We start from the raw sequence: 22,801 nt of genomic DNA on the forward strand, positions 1-22,801 counted from the left end.
AGTGAGTTGGCTCATGAGTCCGTTAGCCTATTATTTGCTTTTTCTGCCATAGTGCCAGTGCTCTTTAACATCAATATCTCGCATAATGGGTGCTCTATACATATTAGCATCTTTTGATCTTGTACCTTCAGATACGAGTTATCAGAGTTTGCAATTCAATAAGGGCCATTTTATTGAAAGATGACTCACAAGAGATATTTTTATCAATAACTTCCCATGAAAAAGTTTGCGGGAGGAGGTCAAAGCACCTCCTCCCGCTCTCCCTTCGCAACTCACGCCTCTGATCAATAAATATTGAGCTGACGTATGAACGATAGCGCGTTGAAGTATGTGCAAGTGTACGTGAGTATAAACGTGAGCCAACATAGGGCTGATAGTAATGCTGAAGTTGAGTAGGTAAGACCATAGGTCGGCAAAAAATGTGGAGCTCACTCAGACTCACTCATGCAATATATTTTGCACTTGGGCTCACTCAGACTCAACCTCACCAAAAATTTTCCAAAATGGTCAGTCAAAATGGTAAAAAAAAATTTTCCTCAACCGGGCTCACTCGGATTCAGACTCACCTATAATTTTTCTCAACCGAACTCACTCGGACTCAGACTCACAAAAACTTTGCTCAACCGGACTCACTCAGACACGTCTCGATATGAGTCTGAGTGAGTCGGAGTGAGTCGACTCATGAGTGAGTTTGCCCACCTATGGTCATATTACATACAAGGTAAGCAGTTTCTCAATTAATTTTTTACTACCACATTCCTTATGGCACACTACTGCAAACACTGCTGACAAGGGTGCTGATAGCCACCACAAAAAAACCTTCCGACATATCCACAACTCTACTGACAGGCCCCTAATTAGGTTTGGACATTGCTGACAAACAAGCATAGCACATAGATCACACTACAGCAATTAAATCATGTATTAGCAAGATGTCTGGTAACATGAATATAAACATTACTAGAAATTCTCACCTATGACACCCAGGACATTTGCAGACCCAGCACCTCCTTTGGTTATAAAGTTGAGCATTCTAAAACAAAAATAAAAAGAATACCCACATATGTTAGTGCTTGTACTTAGAAGTGTGTGAAATGTTTCTCCTACATTCAGAGAGCATGCAGCACAAGCTCTTCTAATGAAAAAATTGAGAAAATTACATGTGACAAAACCTATTGTTGGCCTTTGTTATGGGACAGCTCAGGGTACCCTAGTATCAGTGCTGGGCAGTATCGAAGATACATGTATCTTAGATACTATCTTAGATACTCCTTGAGTATCTTGTATCTGTATCGAGATACCTCTCTCAAGACGAGTATCTGTATCTGTATTTCCGATACATTCAATAATGTATCGTGTATCTTAAGATACAAGATACTGCTATAGAAACAACACTGAGCGAAACAATTAACGGTGACTGAAATACGCTTCTCAAGCTGATACTGCTGCTACTGAGCCACTTGAATAAAACTAACGACAGTGACATTTTTTATTATATCTGCCAGAGTTCTCCGGCGAGGGCAGGCGATGAGGTCAGCGCGTCCCCATTGGTGGAGCACAATCACGTGGTGGAGCTCGCGCGATCTCGACAAAAACAAGGCCGCGAACGTCTACGAGCAATCTAACTTCGCTTTCTCGCTATTTTTTCTTTCTTTTTTCTTGTGTCGGTGCCATGACACTGCCTCGTAAACCCTGTGCTGTTCTACGTACTCCAACGCGTACGGCACCTTTCGTGAAAATTGTGATGCTCCTATAGTGTCGTTATCGAAGTTTCCCTTGCGTGGTGCTTCGTTACGAAGTCTGAAGAATGCAATAGTGGGGTTTCTTTGCGTCTCGCGGCTTTCACACGACAGCGATTTAAAAGATCTCGTGGATGTAGGTTTGACTTACACACGATGAGATTGACTTATATGCAAATGATATTCTAAAAACTGTCGCTTCACCGGCGCTGATGCTAGATTCTGTAGAACAAGCACTTACGTAACATAAAATATCTCGGCGTACTGTATCTTTGTTCTTCCTGCTCAATTATTCAAGCGGTTATTTGGATGATAATTTGATTGCCAGCATGAGTGCTATTTTTTCTGTCCTCCGTTCACATCACATCTAAAGAAAGCCCGCGAAATATGACCACGTGACTGCCCTCGTACGCTGCCGTGCTGCAGCGCTCTCAAACGCGCTTCGAACGAAACAACCGGCGCGTGGACCATGGCGAAATGACCGGCCGCGGCTTCATGCATCGGCTTCACAGTGCGTCAACATTTCTGACGACTGCACACGGCAAGGAAACGCCGTCATCCTCGATATGCTGACAGTTCGCGCGCCTGTTGTTTTGCCCGAAGCGCGTTTGAGAACGCTGCAGTACGGTAGCGCACGAGCGGCGCAGTCAAGTGGTTTAATTTGATATTTCGTGCGATTTCTTTTAAAATCGGGAAAAAATTACCAGGCAGCATGTACTTCACCACCAAAAATTGGACCGGTTGTTTCGGAATGCCCTCTACGACGTGATGGCACCCACTTGGTCATAAATGAATATTAAAAATGCTGCATAATTGACCTCAGTTAACCAACCAATTAAACGAACTATAAAACATATTGTAATGAGTGCCACATGACAGTAAACCATACTCCCTTGGTTTCATTCAGTCGCGGTAAACCACTTTTTTAGATATTTGGTTCTATAGTTGCGTGAAACAACCTGTAAACGTATTCACTGTGATTGATACGGAACCGCCTTGCTATTTGACTAAGATATAATGATTTTCTTTTTTTAGGTCACCCTAACATTTTTCGCTGTTGTAAATCACGCGATAGTCGGAGCTATAAGTGGCAATAGTGTGAATAGCAGTGGTATCCTGCAACGCTTTTTGCCACTATAATATGCCTGAGAAAATTCTCGACGGCACGATAGTTCTCTCGGAGAAGAAATTCCAAAAGATTGCACGTTGAATATGTGGCTAACAAATTAACGCGTTAGGCCAGCAGATAAGTAGAATTTAAAAATCATTGTAGTTTTAAGCCATCAATGTAAACATGAGTAGTCACCAAAAAATGTCGCTACCAGCGTTGTTGCTGCATTTCGGGTGACCCCGTATTGCGAAAACGGTAATACGCTTACGGACAAGGTAGAACTACACAGCGGTATTTGCGCCATCGTGCGGAGGCTTCCTATTGACGTTCTTGTATTCAGATGGCAACCCACTGGCTGGTCAGCAAGTAGAGAAGCGGCACCCATTATATACAAACTGTCAAACAAGAACCATTGACAGCGCAGCGTATAAAGAGCTCTCATGTTAAGGTGAGCTGTTTCGGAACGAAGCTATATATATCTTGAGCAAGTAAGGCAAAAATCTGGGGACACAAAGAGATATTTTCTCAAAATAAACAAAGTTGGTCGCAGTTAAGAAAATTCCGAGTAAAGAGTTTTGTTCATATATCGATATATAAGAGCAAATTTGCAAATGTATCGAAGTATCTTAAGATACAATTGGGAGGTATCGTATCGGATACAATTATTCCGGAAGTATCTTGTATCTGTATCTCAAATACTTCTTATCTGGGTATCTTGTATCGTATCGCGATACAATTTCAAAGTATCTTTGCCCAGCCCTGCCTAGTATCAGTGCCTGTCACATTAATATCCCCTAACGCGATGATGTGCAAGATCTGCAGACACAGAGAGTCAATCAGATTGTGAAAACTGGCTATATGACTAGTTCCCAGATGTTTCTGTGCGCAGTCACCAACTGAAGGAGATGTCATCTACCTAAACAATTCCATAGAATTCCCAAATAGCTGCATTCTGCACCAAACGAAAGTCTCAGACAGCCCCAATTAAAGGGACACTAAAGGCAAATAATTTATGTCAGAGTGAAAGCTCAATGTATGACAAAGTCTAAAACGGCAATATTATCAACAGCAGTGAACTACTTACCGAGAAATTAAGCTAAATGTATCACATGATGAGCGCCACGAGTGGGACATTTTGGAAGTGATCCCGGTGACGTGGGAGAGTCTGAATACAATTAATCATTAGTAATCAAACTAGCTGCAACAAAAAAAGAACCTTCTGTGCATCAAAAGCCGTAATAAAATGCTGCTTCTTTGTTTCTGTTTGATTCATGGAAAAAAGAACGGCGTTGCCATGGGGAACACCGCGTGTGGTTCAAAAGTTCCGTTTTCGCCGAACTGCGCTTCGCCCGGCGCCCTGCTTCGCTCGCGCGGTCGCGTCTCAATGGTAGCTTCGGTATATATAGCATACTGCCGCGTGTGTTTTGCACGCTCGTGAAAGTCGTCCTGACAGAAAGTTCGACAAAATACCGCATGCACTGATGTTGTCGGATGCCCGAATGGTGCACGCCGCCGCGCAGTAAAGGTGGGCAACGTTGGGCACGGCAACAGTGACGTGCGAAATACCGCTTTCAGGCGGGTGATTTAAAGTGCACTAACGCGATGCAGACCACTAAAACGTGATTTTATTTCAAAATAAGCACTGCCTTGGCATAAAAGTAGCACTACGAGGTTTTTGAACCGCTATTTCAACAATCAACATCGACTTAATATTTGCCTTTAGTGTCCCTTTAACCCTTTCCCTACCATGGAAAAGAAGAAAATTGTACCAAATTCACCGGAAATTTTGTTGCTCAATTTGTAGAGCCTTTTTTTTTCTGAATAAAATGGTACCATTATCTCAATTCAATGGTGTTCCCTTATTTAACTAAATGCGTAAAAAAGATAGCTCAAAGATGGCTTCACCACATGGCAATACAATAAAAGATGGCAACAAAATGAAAGCCGAGACACAAATAGCACAACATGGGCAAGTGTAGTCATCTAGTGTCAAGACACACAACTATGACGAGTATAGTTGCCACTGGAACCATGTGGGACCAATGTTCGTTGATGACAAGTACAGCCGTCATCGGTAAGTTTGCTACAAAATCTCATGACGAATATACTCATCAAAGGGAGAGAAAGGGTTAAAGAGCGCTTCTCAGTTATTTACCCAATGTCTTTGAGCTTACCACCAAATGCGCACCAACTTACCACAATATGTGCTACATAAAAGAGATCCTGAAACAGTTTTTTGACATTTTCTCAGTATTTAGGCTCCAATATCATCAAATCATTCGCACCACAAATTAAGTGACACACCTTGTATCAAGGCAACTATGGGCAATTATATGTTACTATCCTTCTCAGCGCTGCCTTTCCTCCTTAACGAGGAAAGGCAGCGCTTAGAAGGTGGGTCGGAGGTGCAGCCATTGCTGGCAACGGCAGCGCACTCGACGGGTTGAGCTACACCACCCTCTTAATGGCCTCCGTAATAGACTTCAGCAGCGCACCATTGAGCAGTGTAGACGAAGCACATGGCAGTGTGGTTGAGATCTGCTCCTACAGGTGACGCAACATTACCAGCCGCTCTTATTTTATTTTCCTGTACGCTGACAATCTGCAAACGCCAAGAAGTATGCAGACAAAACAAAAAGTATTTGAGAATGATTACCAAGAAGCATAAATTCGGGTGTCTTAAAGGGGTACTGACACGAAAATTGTCAGTCGTTTTTTTGCGTCAAATGAAAGGCCAAGCACTCAAAAGCCTAGAAAAGGTAGTGGTATACACGAGTGCACCCTGAAAAAGTAATTACAGTATGTTTTAACACGAAAGTGTTTTATGCCGGGGTCCACCAAGATTTCAGTGACGTATTTCCGTCACTGAAATGACGTTGAAAAAATGTACACGATCAGATGGCAAAGAAAAAGTTCCGTCAACGAGCATCGAAACCACGAGCGCTCGGTCCGCAACAACAGATGCCCGGCGCGCTATCCACTGCGCCATGGTCATAGACTCTAAAGGCCTCACAAACGCGCCTTTTATATCTACAACTCTCCCAGTCGGCGGGGTGGTGCTGACCTCTCGGAGCGGCAAAGTAACGCAATTCATCATTACTGTGGCCTCCGCGATTAGTACCTGCAACGCGTTACACGTTCGTGCCATTCGGCGCGTTTTCAATAGAAGTGCAATTTTGTCAATGCTTTAACACAGCACGAGGTGGCGACCTTAACGCAAGCGCCGTAAAAGCGACGGCCTTGCTCATAGCATCACGCTAATCAAACTAAAACTAGCTCTGCGACGCGCGGCTGCCTCACCTGGCTGTAACACCGCGTTCCCCGCCTACGCGCTCGCCCCGAGAAAAATTGCGGCCGGGCTACCGGGGCGGCACGACACGCTTTGCGTTTCCCTCTATAGTGTGACCGCAGTGTTCAATCACATTTTAACATGCCGCAGGATGGCGACCAAGTTCTGCGTCCAATATGCAACGCTCTTCTGTCTATCACAACTCGTTCTCTGATTACGTTTTCACCGTTAACTACTACAGCTACCACAAGGGTTTGTTTAATCACTGAACATGGATGTTAGTCGTCGGCATGGAGATGTACCACCAAGCATCAAAGTGGATGCATCCACGTTGAACGGTGCTATAGCTGCCAGACATCAATATACATTGTGCAAACTCTTTTATACCAATGTACAGTAAACATTCAGTTACTTCTATAAGGGCACGTTTCCGATTCCTATGACGGAGGGATCAACCGTAGAGTTTCCTACAATACTTACTAGAGGGAACTCTGGCGCTAGTGTCTATGGGAGCTGCAATGCATCGCGCTTCAGCCAGCATGGGAATCATGGATAGTACACGGATTTGTCTAAACTTCGTTCTTTCAACTCCGCGTCGCCTGCATCTGCTTTGTTGCAAAACGAAGTTCAGCAAAAATCAGCAGTTTCACTTCACCACTTTAACTTCTTTAGGCTCACTGATTCAAATCTGGTCACGAAGTTCACAACGATCCATTATTTTATCCGAAAGAAAACCAAAACAGCAATAAACAAAGCCACAAGTGCGTTCGAAGCCCACAAGCACGAAGACTAGGCAAATCCGTGTACTACCCGTCATTCCCATGGTGGCTGAACGACCGCAGCGCCAGAGTTCCCTCTAGGTCATTTTAGGAAACTCTATAGGATCAACCATCTTTTTTGAAAGCCAGTTTCGATTCCTGCTGTACCCTGATGTCACAACACGGTATGAGCTTCTTGTCACGTGCTCGCACAATATATAGTGACGTTTCCACGGCCGCTCCGCACCGTGACTTCGTTGGTGACGCACAAGCGGCCATTTTGAATGTTTTGGTGACGCACATGCAGCCATCTTGGAAGTTTTGGTACCTGACGTCATCACAACTAGCCAGAATGTTGCATGAAGTCACCAGAATTAGTACCGTAGCCTGACGTCAAGCTAGTGTCGATGTCGGTAGGTGTGCCATGGAAAAATTGACTTTAATGTCCAAATAAGATATCTTATCAGCATTTCCTGAGCTTCACACTTGCTCAGAGCCATCTCTGCATACAGGAGATTTGTATGGCAGAGTAAACTCGCCTTCGAAAAAAGGTGTCAGTACCCCTTAAGAGGTGAAGTTACAGCCGCAGACACGTGGATCCTGGAATTGATCGGATAGTGACAGCCCGATGCTCGCTCCACCAACATGCTGAAGCGACTCCGCTTGTCAGTTGCCTTACATACCTTACACGACGTCGCAGCTTCACAAGTCACCAATCACTAGATTTGCAGCACATAACGCAGATAAGACAATTTATGGTGTCCAAGAAAAGAGACCGCGAGATCCATGGTATCCAAGAAAGAAAACACTGTCGTGCAGCTCATGTCAACAGGGAGCACATTGTAACATGGGCAGATGACAGTCACTGTCCATCAGAGGTTCAGTAACGTTCACTGGACATATCCAAAGATCGGTCGCTAGTGCTATGTATAATGGAACAGTGCTAGGTAGAATGGAAATGGGAAGTTGAAAACTCATTCGGCTGTGCAGCTGTGATCAGTAGCAATTCGCATGTTTAAAGTCTTGAAATAAATTACACACTTGGTGCAGATAGTTTAAAGTGGTCTGCAAATGATCCTTAGGATTTGCTTTACCGGCTCAATGCGTTTGTACAAAATCGTCAAAGCAGTTTGAGGGTCACTTTAAAAGCTGAAGTGGGAAGACCACAGAAGCACATAAACCAAGTGTTTTTCAGGTTTGCTGCAAAAGCCAGCTTACAGAGCTCTTCAGCGCAGCAGGATTTTGATTCATCGGATAAGGATGGGTTTTCATTCCATGCTGCTGCATGTTTGGCCATGTACTGCATCCCTACTGCAGCATCAGAGCATTCCGTTATTCTTGTATATAAGAAATAAGTTGATTTAGCTGGCTAATATCAGTGAGTTAGGCCGTATCAAGAGTTAAAACCAGCACTGTTTCAGTGAAATGCAGTACATGCTGCCACATGGAACCTATCATCCCTAGCCAGCTGTGTGCAGTGTAATACTTCCTAAGCTCCCGCTGTTACTGCCAGGGTACTTGCTCTACAATATGCATGCAGTGTTCGTACCCACCCTGCTCCCGACCACGCATGGGTTTCCCAAATATCTTGTTGGGTCAATGCGACAACGGCAGCTTGTTTGGATTGCTGTGTATCAAAAACGTGCAGTACATTTACAACAAAGCTGTCGAGCAAATAGCTGAATACTTCTATTGCAATAGATTTGTCCGTGTTAAGGCGCATTCACCACTGGCCGTCGCCATGCTTTCATGCTTTTCTGATGCTTATTCATAAAGGCATCCCTGCACTCACTCCAAAGTCGAATCTGTAACAGCGCAGCCATGGCCCCCAACCCAGGCAGTCATAAAAAGTTCCACGGGAGGTCACAGAGACTCAGGTGTGTAGTCGGTGATGAACCATAAGCTCTCCTTCCTTTCTTCCTTTTCTATTCCCTCATTTACTTGAGTTCCGAGCAACGTACTGCTCTCCTCTGTTTCTCCTCCTCATCACTCTCGTCACTTCACGTGCACTGTGTGCACCCACTCTATTTTCCTCTCTCCTGCTGACGAAAAAAAAAGTGTTCATCTCGTTCACCATGGCTCTACTGATCATTAGTCAGCCGGCCTCTGAACATTACAATATGGGTGAAGACCTTGTGGGGGTGCTATCACCCCCTGTAAAGCCGTTTGCACTTCATGGTGCGTCTCGCATATTGGTCACAGTTAGCTTAAACACAGGGATAGGCAAATATTCGGGCGTTTCGAATATTCGAACGAATATTACAGTATTTGAATTCGCTTTGACACGAATTTGGATTGTTAGAAATTTCGAAGTATTCGAAATGAACGAATAAATGTATACGTTTGACCGCACATAACCCCCTGTAAAGGTGGTTTCACTGCAGCGTATGGTTGTTGTGCCGTGAAACAACCCATCCAGGGGAAATCTGCACTGCCGCGAAGCCACACTTCAAGGTTAAATGTACATATTTTTAAAGTTTAAAAGCGTGTTATATGGGCTTATATGCACTAAGTACAGTAATTTTTAAATTGTAACGTATTGCGCCACTTACAACCCTACTGCTATTCAAATCTTGATACTGTTCAAGGCTGCTTCCACTTCATTTCAAACCAACAAAGTGACATTCACTCATAGCTAGTTCCAATCCTAAAAAATATTGTGCAAGGGTCATGACAAAAATGCTCATTTTTCTTAATAATATGCGGTAAATACTATTCGAACTATCTGAGTCGAAATTATTAGACCAAATCACTATTCGCTTCGAACCTCAAATTCATTATTCGCCCATCCCTAGTTAAACAGCTGCAAAGCGAGCGGTGGCGCTGTGCTCGCACAGGTTAGGGTTAGCACGGTGGCGCCGGCAGCGCTGCCGCGGAGAGGTTCGGCCAACGCTTAGAAAACATGAGCGACTCTCTCTCTTTGGGGTTTGGCAGCATGCGTGGATGCACGTCTCCCATGGTGGGTCCGTGGGGTACAAGACCGCGGCTCGTTTCCCGAGGGCCCCTCGTGATTAGTCGAACGTCGACGAAGTTGAATTCGCGGTGCATCATATGTCTTAGGTTGTCTAGAGTGTATGTTATGTTTTCCGAGTAGCAATGTCATTGTATAAGGTTACTTAGCGTGTTATTAGTTGTGTATTAGATTCGGCAGGCGAGCTCGTCATATGTAAAAAGCAAGTTAATAAAAATGTACACGTGTGTTTGTTGGACGACCATGTGAACTGTCTCCGTGTGTTCCGAGAGCGGCTCATATCAGACCCCACACTGGCGCCCAACGTGGGGCTCTTGGGGCATCGGACGACGGTTTTCGCAGTTCGGGGTAACCTTTGTGTTCGAGCCGGGTTAGAGTAGGCCTAGGGGGGAATTTTCATCGCTAGCGTCGGCAGCATGGTTTCTTGAGAGCGAGGAGATCGGTTGCTTGGCACGCTAATTTTTTTTCTGTTCACAAGTGATTGATCTTTTAAAGACGAGAGTCTTTCCTGGGGAACTTAAACGCAGAAATTTTGGTCTGTCTGTCTGTCTTTCTTTCTGTTTGTCTGTCTGTCACCCGATTCAGCCACCCGGCCAAAGTTGAACCACTTGCCCAAGGCCCAGCCATCTTGAACTGGTGGGTAGGTTCATACTTGTGTACATTGTCGATCAAAAAGCAAACATTACGCATATCTGAGGCGTAACATCACTAGGTAAGTATTAGGTGGTGTGTTCCTTTAATAGAAAATACATAGATACGTAATTCTAAAGACCCTAGTTTCTTAAGCTGCGCTGAAAATGCGACGCTATGCAGCGGCGACGAACGCCCTATGCCACAGAGGGAGGAAACCCTCTGCACAAGCTCATGTTTCCCGACGTATGCCAGATGGCGCCCATATCTCACGCAGTGTAGTTACTGTAACTCCAACGCAGCGCTCTTCTATCGTCTTTCGACGGCATCTGCAGCGAAGCACGCAGATACGCGGCCAATTTTTTTTTAAGATCATTGCTGAGTTGTTGGTAGGAGAGCCACGTGGTACGCATCCTGGGAGAGCGAGGCACAGAGCATGCGGATTGTAGGCAAGCCCGTAGTGAGTGAGTACGGAAGCCTCGTAGATGGTCCGAGTTTTCTGTAGTTTCTTCTGTCTCTTTGACTCTGGGAGTCACGGCTTGTGTAGCCGAGTGGCCAGGGGCCACGGGTGTCGTTGCTGCTGGTATTGCGGCTCGACGCCGGGGAGTCGTGACACTGTCCGGGATGGTGGGCACCGATCGCTCAGCAAGCTGCTGAGTGCAGCGAGCGCATAGGGCCACCTCACAGAGCTGATGTCTCCTTGCAGCTGCCTCTTCTGCGCCTGTGCGGGGTGCTTGTTGGATGTCGGTTGTTGTCGAGCGACTCGCTATGCCTAAGGCTCTGCGGAGCTGCCTGTTGCATGTGGGACACAACCCGTTGGATCGTGGCGTTGAGGTGCTGCACTGTGCTTCCCTCATTTTAGCTTGCGTGCGTTGCACAGATTAAGAAAAGCAACATTCGTTCCCTTGAATTTGGCGCCTCAGTCGCCACCGATGTCTTTGCTAGCTGTACCGAACATCGTACCACGTGGTCAATGCGCCCGTAGCTCCCTTCCCTTTGTCCTACTGCACCGTTCTATCGAGAGTGTTTTGAGTATACGCAGCGGGATTGACGTAACTCGCGGCTGGCCGTCTTCTGCACATCGTGTTCACTGCTAGCCAGGAATGTGGTCGAGACATCTCAGGCGATGGACATGCCTGTGACCTGTGCAGCTGCCTTCAAGCTGGAGCCCTCGTGAGTGCTGCCCGCAACCAGAAGACGTGTCGGCGCGAGCGACGCTCTCTCGCGCCAACGGCCACGTTGCCTTTGCAGTTCCGGGACTGAGGTCAAGTCGTCAAGCCAGTGCAGCGGTGTCAACCAGCAGCTGTGTCACGGTGCATAGACATTCTTTAGGGACATTTACGCCACATGTGTTGTCTTCTTTTGTAGAGTTGTGTAGCTGTTTGTTTCCAGTTTTTTTTTTTTTTTACCGGTATATGCGTTGATTTAAGGCTGGGGGGATGTGGGGGTGCTATCACCCCCTGTAAAGCCATTTGCGCCTCATGGCGTGTTTCACGTATTGGCCACAGTTAGGTTAAACGGTTGCAGAGCGAGCAGTGGCGCTGTGCTCACGTGGGTTTGGGTTAGCACAGTGGTGCCGGCAGCGCCGCCACGGAGAGGTTAGGCCGGCGCTTAGAAAACCGGAGCGACTCTCTCTCTTTGGAGTTTGGCGGCGTGTGTGGATGGACGTCTCTCGCGGTGGGTCTGTGGGGGACGAGACCGCGGCTCGTTTCCCGCAGGCCCCTCGTGGCGAGTCAAACGTCGACGAAGTCGCATTCACGGTGCATTGTATGTCTTATGTTGTCTAGAGTGTGTGTTATGTTTTCCGGGTAGTATTATCATTGTATAAGGTTACTTAGCGTATTAATAGTTGTGTATCAGATTCGGCAGCCGATCTCACCGTATGTAAAAAGCAAGTTAATAAATGCACACGTGTTGGTTGCCCGATGGCATCTACTGTCTCCGTGTGTTCTGAGAGCAGCGATATCTTCAGACCCCACAACCTACCGTATTTACTCGAATCTAACGTGCACCTTTTTTTCGGCAAAATGAGTCGAAAGATCGTATGCGCGTTAGAATCAAGTGCCGAAAAAAAAAAAAAAAACACAGTTATCGTATTGCCATCGGCATTTCAAAATGGCCGCCTCCTACGCGCCTCGGCCATTTCTGTCATTGCTTCAGTTCGTACGTGTGCCGAGGAGTTTGTCATCCCGTTCTGCATTCGCATCGGCGGCATGGACGTGACCACTCCAAATACTCGACGAGTGCACCACGATGTCACATTTAAAAGAAAAGTTATTACATGTGCAGAGACGGACGGAAATCGGGCCGCATCGCGGTCGTTCGGAGTTGCCGAAACGTGCGTGCGAGACTGGCATAAACAGAAGCAGAAGATTGTTTTACAGCAAAGCTTCACGAAAAAGTTTCAGTGGACAAAAGCAGGGCCGGTTTGCCGAAATCGAAGAGCGCTGACAGCAACAAGGAGTTGTCCGACAGCGACGAAGACTGATCCATTACGCGACTCATATCGCGGCCATAGTGGTGACAGTTTCAGCGGCAAAGCCCGCCGTTTGACTTTGTGTTTTCTTTTTTTGACACTTTAGTTCATTAAAACCCAAATACTTGTTTTTCTGAATGTGCGAAGGTGGACTCCGACGGACTTCTTTTCATTTCTCTCACGAAAAATGGGTGCGCATTAGAATCGATGTTGTACTTTTTTTTTGGTCGCGGAAAACGGGTGCGCGTTACAATCGAGGGCGCGGTAGAATCAAGTAAATACGGTATTGTCGCAAATTGTGGCGGGAGCCACACCTTGAGCTATAATATATAATAACTGTTAGGGTTTTACGTCCCAGAACCACGATATGATTATGAGAGATGCTGTAGGAGGGGCTCCAGAAATTTCGACCACCTGGAGTTCCTTAACCCTTTGTGGGTTTGCCTATATTTTTGACACGATCATATAAAAATCAGCTGTGGTATATTCATATCATAAAAAAATATAAAGAAATAGTATAACACAAATTTCATCAAAATCAAGCCAGTAGTTTACTGAAAAAAAGTGAGACATATATGTCCCACTGACTCATGAGAGTGTTTTCAAAAAGTGGGAAAACACTGTCCCACTGTCCCATGAAGGCACCATGTCGAGACTGCATCGGAAACGGCCGAAACAAGTGGCACAGAGTAGCACTTCACAAGTTGTGCTGAGGAAAGTTGTGCGGACCTCATTTCCAGCAGTAGAACACCACCTGCACCTGCGCCTATTGTGAGCCTTCATAGCGGCGTGGTCTGTTCCTGTAAAGCTTACTTCACCGCATGCACCAACCATTTCTTTGTCCATTTGCCTGTTCTTGCTTTGGCTGTCGAAATTTTCCAGTACGGCTGTTGTCCCTGAACGTGTGCCTACTTGGCAAGAGGTATATGATATCAAGAAAAATATTTCCATGCACGAATATCCGCGATTACTCTGAGGGATGAGCGTGGCAATTTCCCAGGGGGTTGTGTTTCGATGCATTTATCGGTCAAGTTATTTTGCAAATTTACAAAAACACGTGATGACTGGAAGCTAAAATGGCCTCCCTGAAAAACCAGAAAAAGAGAAAATTATCCAGCATTTAGTTTGGTAGGTTCTTTTATCTGAAGAAGAGGAAAATTCACAATCTATCATAAAAATTTGTCGAAACTCAGCGCCATTTTAACACTACTTCCGCCCTTTGAAAATGTGGTAAAAGAATTTTCCCCGGGATTACGATGACTTGGGTAAGATATGAGTGACTTAGCGTTGCGCTGATTGCAACGTGTGATGTGGAAGAAAATTTTTCCTCCAGACGGAAAAGTGGGACGTATGTGTCCCACTGTCCCACAAAGGGTTAAAGGAGCCCTGCAAAACTTTTCCAAGTAGCCATGGAATGGCTTCACTAAAGGAGCTTATTTCCTCACGAATCAACCACCGCAAAAAAATTTAAGAATCTGTCCAGTACGAGCTCAGTAACAAAGATTTGTCGCACACTGTAATTGGTTTCTCTCTCCTCTTGCCTGATGAAAGCGCTGGAAGCTAAGCAGGGAGGGGTGGCATGGGGGAAGAAGGTACGTCACGTGTTCCATGTGACCTTGAGCCCTTTTTCTTTTTTTTTTCTTCGAATGCGCAGGTGCGGGCAAGTGATGGCCTCCCGCAGCGGCTGCAGTAACTACTAAGCGCGCCATGTTTAAATCAGCCAATGGTGTGGAACTTGTGTCAGTGCTGCAGTGATCTTGAGTCAATAGCATCATTTGTCGAGAGAAGAGGAAGCGATTTTTAGCTGACTGAGAATTTATTGTAAATCCCACGCCGCATGCTGCGCTATGATGTTTGGCTCGCGTCTTCTCGGGAGCCTTCACTACCAATCAGCAGCGTTTTCTTACCATGCTCAAAAAGTGTTGCAGGGCGCCTTTAACATGCACCTAAATCTAAGTACATGGGTTTTTTTTGCCTTTCACCCCCATCGAAATGTGGCCACCATGGCTGGGAATCGAACCCGTGGCCTCGAGCTTAGCAGTGCAACACCCTAAGCGCTATGCTACCACAGCGGGCCACACCCCAAGTTGAGGGGTGCAATAATTTAACTCTTTCCGGCACAGTGGTCACCTACGGTGACCACCCTTTCAACATTTTTTAGCAGTGACATCTAGAGGTTGAGCGAGCGAATACGTGTTTGCTTTGCCCTTTTAGTCATTTGTGAAGATGCTCCAGATGGCGCTAATTATCCAGGGCACTTTTTTTCCCTACAAGAAAAAATTTTGCAACAAGCATGCCGTTTCCCGCGCTGTACCCTGAAAGATTATACGGGCGCAGAGATACGTGAGGTTGCACGAGAACTTTTTTTGGTGTAACACGCAGCGGAAGAGTATTTCTTGCTGGCTGTGCAAGTAAAAATGCGCTTCGGATCAGTTTCATTCTGAACAGCGACTTTATTCAGGGTGGTTACCTACACTGACCACCGTGCATGAAAGGGCTACGGGAGGGAGGAAGGGTGATGAAATGGAAGTATGAGGTGGATTGGAAATCGCGCAAGTGGTGGCACCAGATATTTTTTTAACTTCTTGACTGCAATGTTGTCAACGCATGCATCATTTTTCGGGAACATGCTGGTTCCGAAAAGATGACCTTGAAAGATTTTAGAAGAAATTTACCCCGACAGATGACTGTCCAAGCTCTTATAGATTGTACAGATAAACGTAAGTCATCTGTTGGCGCAGGGGCCAAACGAAAGAAATTCAAATCCTTTGTGGACTTCGCCATTCGTACAGCAGCGTACAACCATCAGCCAACAAGGTGTTCACGAAAGTGTGTGAACTGTAGCAGAAAGGCACACCCATCTCGAACAGTTTGGATGTGTCAAACATGCAACGTGCAACTCTGCCTTTGGAAAGGAAAAAAACTGTTTTTCGGAATTCCACAAGAAGTGACTTCCTCTGTGCAAAGCGCAAAGTACGCTGCTACATTTAAAACGACCAGTTGTTACATATTTGTCGAGCACAGACCCTTCCGGCACGGTGGTCATCAGCGGTGACCACCTCCTGGGAACTTTGTTACTAGTCGTAATTTTTTTTTCGTGCGTTCAATGTGTTATTTGTGACCTTTTATCATAATTTTTGCATTAAAATTCAAAATTTAAAGCAAAGCCAACTTCTGTGCTTGAAAGAGTTAAGCAACAAAAAGTGATCATGGTACACACTAACCAACACGTATATGAGAAGCTACTGCAGTCAGGCTCTTTAGAGACTAGGGATTCATAAAAAACACATTTCAGCTGCAGTATGTTAGACACAGATTTATATTAACAAGGTTTCACTGTAAACATAAGGATGCATAGCACCTCCATACAACGAATTCCTCAATATTATGAAGTTTTTCTATTCCCCGCAGTTACTCCATAGAAACACATGCATTTGCGACCTCTATGTAACAAAGTGGCAGCGGGAGACACCCTTGATCTAACGAATTTTCGCCGCTGAAAACCTAGAGGTTTTGCCCCAAACTTTGTCATTTTGGCACAAGCAAGAGCTGCATGCATCTTCTACGGTTGTCCCACCGACGATGAAGCACGAAGCAGCGGCATCGCGCATGACACGCTCGAAGTCCCGGCGACTGCGAGGTGAGAGCGAGCGCTCGTGTGTGCATGGGGGTGTAGCAGTAGTAGTGATTCTGAGGAAAAGGAAGAAGGCGCTAATTTCTGTCTTCCAAGAGGGGACACGGCTAAGCCTAAGCGCCTGCGGGTGTGCGTAAGGCAGGCAGGCGCGGGCATGCCCTTCTCCCCCTCCCTTCAAACCTCATCCAGCCACTCGCGGGTGCCACTACACTAACCGCACCGGCTTTCTCAAAAAAAGCCTTTTGCGTTGGCAGCGCCACTCTTCAGTTGTTGCATAAATCTCTGAACTGCACTACGTTAATGTACAGTACTCACGAATTCAAACGCGGCATCAAATTTTATAGTATAAGGACTAGTATGCACAGTTGCTCAAGATAACAACATCATGTCGCGACGAATTTGGTCTCTAAAGATAACGTCAGCTCTGACCTATGCGTTCGAGCCGAAATTACGCCAATATTACCCGAACTGAAGACGGCGGAAGCGAAAGTATGCGCGTTAATTAGCCCTAAGTTGTCCTGTTTCATTCTGTGAGTACTGTATATCAGGTGACGCCACTAAAAAGAAATCCTTGTTCTGTGTCATTACGCGGTCACGCGGTTACACTTCCAGTTAGCGGCGCATATGGAGAGCGCTTTTCCGAATATTCTGTGGTATCCATGTAGTTCACTCTTCGTTTTTGACGCCGTGCGCATGTGTGTGGTTTCACTGCACAAGCACGGAGCTGCCCCTGACAATGTGCAGCTTTGTGATTTCTTTTTTTAATGCGAACTGTGTCGTCACTACTGAGGATCAGGTGTCAGATTAGGCGCTGGTGGAAACTGTCCGAGACCACGGCAACGACAACGACGGATCTTCGGAGGTCGACTCGTTACGCGCTTTGCAGCCTTGCGCCGCGGGTACGCTAGACCTTCCTCTCCGCGATTAGCTCCAACAACGCAGCGGCGTATTGCTGGAGCCAATCTCGGAGGCCACAGCTAGACGATGACGGAGCAGCGTTGTTTTGATGTCCTACGAATGTTCAGTATTGCCATCCCTCACGAACATGCAATAGAGCAAAATAATGCAGTTTTTTGCCGCTAAATAAATGTTTCGGGTGAGCTCTGCGTTCAGTTCCCCTTTTGTTTAATTTGTGTGTTTCTTTCCTGAACTTTTGTGCTGAAACTGGATATAACGAAAACCTGTTTGTAACGAATTTTGGGGGGAATTTGTCAATTTCGTTTTATCCAGATTAACTGTAGTTAAATGGCAAGGTATTCTATGTTTGCTCGAATATTTGCCACTTATAGCGTATGTTCATGTACAACCGAATATTCAGGGACATCCCAAAGCGATTTTTCTTAACAGAACTTGCTTCAAATATGGAAGACATTCTATTTGTATTCGAAATTTCTAATATATTCGCACGTACTTAGTTTTAGGCAATACAGATATCTTAAGCAGTCCATTACAGTCATGTCTACAGTCTGTGTACTTGCACAATAATAGACATTTACAATTTGAAAAGTGCATGCCTTGTTGTAAAGGTTATGCTAAACATTGTAATTTACGAATAGTTCCAAAAAAAAAATTTTTTTTTCCACATTTACGAGTGTTATGAAGTATCAATTTCACATTTACAGCTGATGAAATTCACCTCCTACATAGTTTGTAAAAAAAACTTACTCAGTTTCAATGATACCGAAAAATCATGTTGTATTATGGCTAACAAAAAAGAAATGGCGGCACAGGAAGCATGACCAAAGCTTCAAAATATTTTGAACCTCTTTCCGTAAGCACTCAACAGTGACTCACAGAATCCAGTTGTGATGCAGAAAAAATGCAGAAACAGAAAAAGAAATAACCCTACATGCTAGAAGTTCACCAACAGAAAAAAAAAAAACCTAAAACCACCCAAAGTGGGGGAAAATACACAAAAAGGAAAAATCAGATCAACCCACTGAGTGCGCCGCACACTTCCAGTGTGCCCTGCAAGGCTTGTCTCTCGTAGACCTCTGTAGAAACCTGCTACTCCACCAAAGGCTGCCCCTGTAACAAAGATATTGTTTGCAATCAAAACACTTTTCAAAATATAAGCGAAACAAACCAGCAGTCTAAACATACATCCAACATGCAGCTTTACAGTGGATTTTGTAGCTTGAAAACTTCACATTTCATAGAAAAGGGCACTTAAAAGCAGGAAATAGAGATGTACAAGTGGCACTATTGTATTTCTGCCTTTATGCTTTTACAGAAAAGCAAGACAAGACATGACACAGTGTACATACTAGTCTCCAGGTGCGGTGTATACATTGAGAATGTGCACACTGCATCAAGTCTGGTATATAAAAGCATGGTCTTTCTCAAAACAAATTAATTATAACTAGTGCAATAGATGTCCTGTACCCCTCTTTCTTTGCCCACAATGTCTAGATTTTTCTATGTGCCGAACCAGCTCGCCCAAATTGCCACCGCGAATGAACTACTATTAATTAACCATATTGGAAAGCTTGAACAGCTTTTGCAGCAATTTTCAGATCAGTATATGAAGAACTTGCAGTATATGCAGAATAATTTGTTTGGACCCAAACACACCAAATCTGAACATAGCTAAATCATGTAATTGATTTCTGCAGTTTTTCTAGTCCTTCCTTTCTGGCATCAACTCCTTCAGTCATTAATCCAACTTCAGAGTACACAGAACACCCGCAAATTCTGCTTTCTAGTGTTTAGCAAGTACAGATAAATGCCTGTAAATTTAGTTACATTGATAATTGCCACCCTTGCAGATTTGGCAAGAATAAGCCTGCGCTTAACAAATTCATAAACTAATCCAAGGTGAAATTTTGTTGCAGTCAGCCACTCAGAACACTTCAGTTCACATGAAATTGCCCTTTCAATTCCTTTTGTTCATGTTGGAAGGAAGAGAAACCAGGGCTGGAACATGGCGTGAATGAACACTCATGATGCGATTGCCCTCTCTCCATAACAGCGCTCATCCCTCACTTATTTCTGGTAAGCACAGCATCCACCAGAACCACTTTTGTGGATGTTGTTGCAGCAGTCATTGACACGGGAATGCCAAAGCGGAAATAGCAGCAGCAGCAACAATGTTGAGAAGTGAAGAGTCTGAGAGTTGATCCACCAAGTCTATTATTTGTTAAAAGGGTGACTACTAATCCCATGCTGGCAATTTCCCATCAGGTGGGTGTTTTTATGCTGTTTGGTAGAGCACCAGGCCGGGAGTGTGCTCAAGCCTATTTTACCAGTAGGTACCCGGTGACAGCTGTAATCTAAGTCTACCTCCCACCGCAACAAAGGATGCTCAACAATTTTATTTGTGGGGTGGACAAGAGGCTCCCAGAGATTGCTTCTTTTCATTGTTAGGTATTACTCCTTTTCTCCTTTGAGTGTCTCCTTCTGACAGGAGAACCCATATGAACAACCAAATGCCTGGCTGGGGAGCATCTCTAACACTAGCATAACCGGGGCAAAGGCATGTGGTGTTCAAGTTCCCGGGAACTTTTTTACACCAACTGTACAATGACTTGTAAAGCACATTGAGTCCTGTCGTGGTGCCTCACATTTCAACAGAGAAAAAATAATGGTACTGAAAAATATAAACCTGTGAGATGGTTATTGCTGCATTCAGCAGAAGTAACAGGGCCATATGTGAAGTTAAATTCCAGTTTAATGGTGTCCCCGCACCAAAGCATAGCCAGAAATTTTTTTCAGAGGGTCTAACCAACTCGAAACTACCCCCCTTATGTATGTTCGTGCGTGTTTGTATGTTGGTGTGTATACACATACAAAACGTAAAAATTTCGAGAGGTGGGGAGGGGTCTTGAACCAGCCCCCTGATGATGCCACTGACCCTCACCCCACCTGTGTGCTGCTCATTCCACGTACTAGAGTTACTGTATATGCTCCCTACGGGAGCAGAGTTGCAATTAGTTCCTCCATCTTGCACTGCTACGCATCCACATTAGGCAGGAAAGCCACTCCTCTTGAATGTAGGAAATGAAGCAGCTAAGCGACCCCATGTGCTTTCTCACATGTTCATTACGCGCCGCTGGTGCAAAGATTCCTGCTTTAAAAAAAAAGAAAACAGACAACTACAACAAACTATCAAGTTAGATGAAACTGGCACTACTGGCAGTAATATTATTATTTTAAATATCAAATAAGAAAACTACAAGACATAATTATGGACAAAATAAGTTCATCAAACCGCTCGTTCCACGTCTTTTTTCCCGCAACGCTTTAAAATATAAATGAGGTAACTCTTAAGAGAACAATGAGCACGAATAAAACAAGTTCTAAAAATTATCAGCATTTCATGTTTTATGAATAACGCAAGCTAACGCGAACAAAATAAGTTCATGAAATCGCTTTAGTGCCTTTACGCAGATCTAGGTAGATGCGGCATAATAGACACTATATAAGGGTTCAAACTTTTATATGGCACAGTTGTTGGACTGTATTCACATTCACAAGCACATGTCTATTTTTTTTTTCCAGTCTGAATTTTGTTGCTGGCTAGTCAGCTGTTACAAAGCAGGCGAGAAGTCATACATATTCTGTATGTTATCCCAAACTATTTGTAAAAAAATTTTGGCAGATCTCACACATTCTGAGTGGATGTCATGCGAAGCAGTGGGGCAATTAGCAGCCTATACCGTATTTATTTTTCATTGCTTTGAGCCGTCTGTTGTCTGATGAACCAACGTCTTTGTGAACCTTGAGTAGCTATGGGTATACTGTGGGCTCACCAAGCACGCTGACTGCAGTGGTCCCCAAAGTGTCCAACATAACGTCCGCACTCACGTTAGAGCACAGTTGTCAGTTTTATCATGACGAACTGCATGCTACAGTGCAATAATGTGTACATCATTAGCAGCAGTTTTTGCCGTATTCCTCCAGGTTGAGCAATATTTAACTATAACTTGGCAAACCATAGGATTTCATACGTAATATTTACAGTAAAACCTCGATACAGTCAACGTCAGATTTTTTGGACTCCCTAGGGACCGCGACATCGTCTGATAAATCGGGCTGTCCGAAAAAACAAATTTATGCTTTTTTTATTCCGCTCAAGCATTCAAACCACTACAGCCCCGTCCGAAATAGCTTTAATGCCTCCTAGTACACTTATCATGCATTTTGGTGTGCGCCCGGGCTCTCGCAAATACATTCTGTACTTGCCGCGAACCCCACTTAACTACGCGCCCACAGCCACTTGCAAATTTGCGTCTCGGGATGAGCGCCGCTGATACCAGCAAAGCGCGGAATAGATTACGGCTCTCTCGCATGGAGCGTTTGGAAACGATGACACGGAACCCAAAGATTGTGGCAGAAAAGCGGACGACTCGTCCAGCTTTTCCCGATGCATATGCACACATGAACAATGCACCCACGCGTTGCCTAATCTCTGCCGACACGCAGCATTTGCTACCGTGTGAAGCCAATCATTTCTAGTTGTGTGCAGCACATCGCCAGCTAAGCTGACGCCATCACTGTACTGTTGCTGTACCATACGCACGCATTTGTCATGAAAGGGTTCGCGATGCCCACTCCGTTCCTGACCGCACAAGGGCGCGGCGATGGCGAGCTGGTTTCGTTCGTGAAGCTGCACAGGCGCGTTGTCTGTGCAGCGCACTTCGCAGTCTAGCACAAAGAGGCAGCATGAATGGCGGCGCGGCCATTCATGCTGCCTAGCATTGTCACTGATCCTGTTAATTGGGTTGGCTATCGCCGGGCGGATTCCAAGGGCTGGCGTCTCGGCCCTCCGAAAACGCACCACGAAAGCACGGACAATTTAGAGTTGGTCCTTTTGGTGCGCCAGCGAATGCCGGTTGTGGTCCAAAGACCGAGTCAGAGCCGAGAGTCGATAACACAAACAAAAACGAAATATATTTTCAGTTAAGGCAATACAAATATCACAAACACCTGCACACTCGGCTGGTACCAGTTACAGCGTCACAATATAACTCAGATGGTGTTTACACAACGGGAACTAAACAAACAGATCACACGCTACAAATGCAATCGCATGCATTACAACTATTCAAGGACAGTTAAAGTCCTGAACATACAATGGCATATCCAGTCCACAATTCTTGGACGGTACTTGAATGCTTCTCTTCAAGGAAACACTCACGCCAATTCCAGCGGTGTCTTTCATTGCTCAACCGTAGTCGTAACTTGTTACGGC

The 22,801-nt window shown here is 45.1% G+C and overlaps 1 protein-coding gene across 1 annotated transcript in view; it reads right to left on the reverse strand.

The window, feature by feature from the left end:
* LOC119403662 (mitochondrial import inner membrane translocase subunit Tim23) overlaps positions 1 to 22,801 on the reverse strand; it is a 67,590-nt gene that overhangs the window by 26,880 nt on the left and 17,909 nt on the right. The window contains exons 4-5 of the mRNA XM_049418206.1: positions 18,549 to 18,636; positions 975 to 1,033 (exon numbers count right to left, since the gene is read on the reverse strand). Coding sequence (XP_049274163.1) covers positions 975 to 1,033; positions 18,549 to 18,636 — 147 coding nt within the window. The remainder of the gene's footprint in view (positions 1 to 974; positions 1,034 to 18,548; positions 18,637 to 22,801) is intronic.

Source organism: Rhipicephalus sanguineus, chromosome 1 (assembly GCF_013339695.2).
Source record: "Rhipicephalus sanguineus isolate Rsan-2018 chromosome 1, BIME_Rsan_1.4, whole genome shotgun sequence".
Taxonomy (NCBI): domain Eukaryota; kingdom Metazoa; phylum Arthropoda; class Arachnida; order Ixodida; family Ixodidae; genus Rhipicephalus; species Rhipicephalus sanguineus.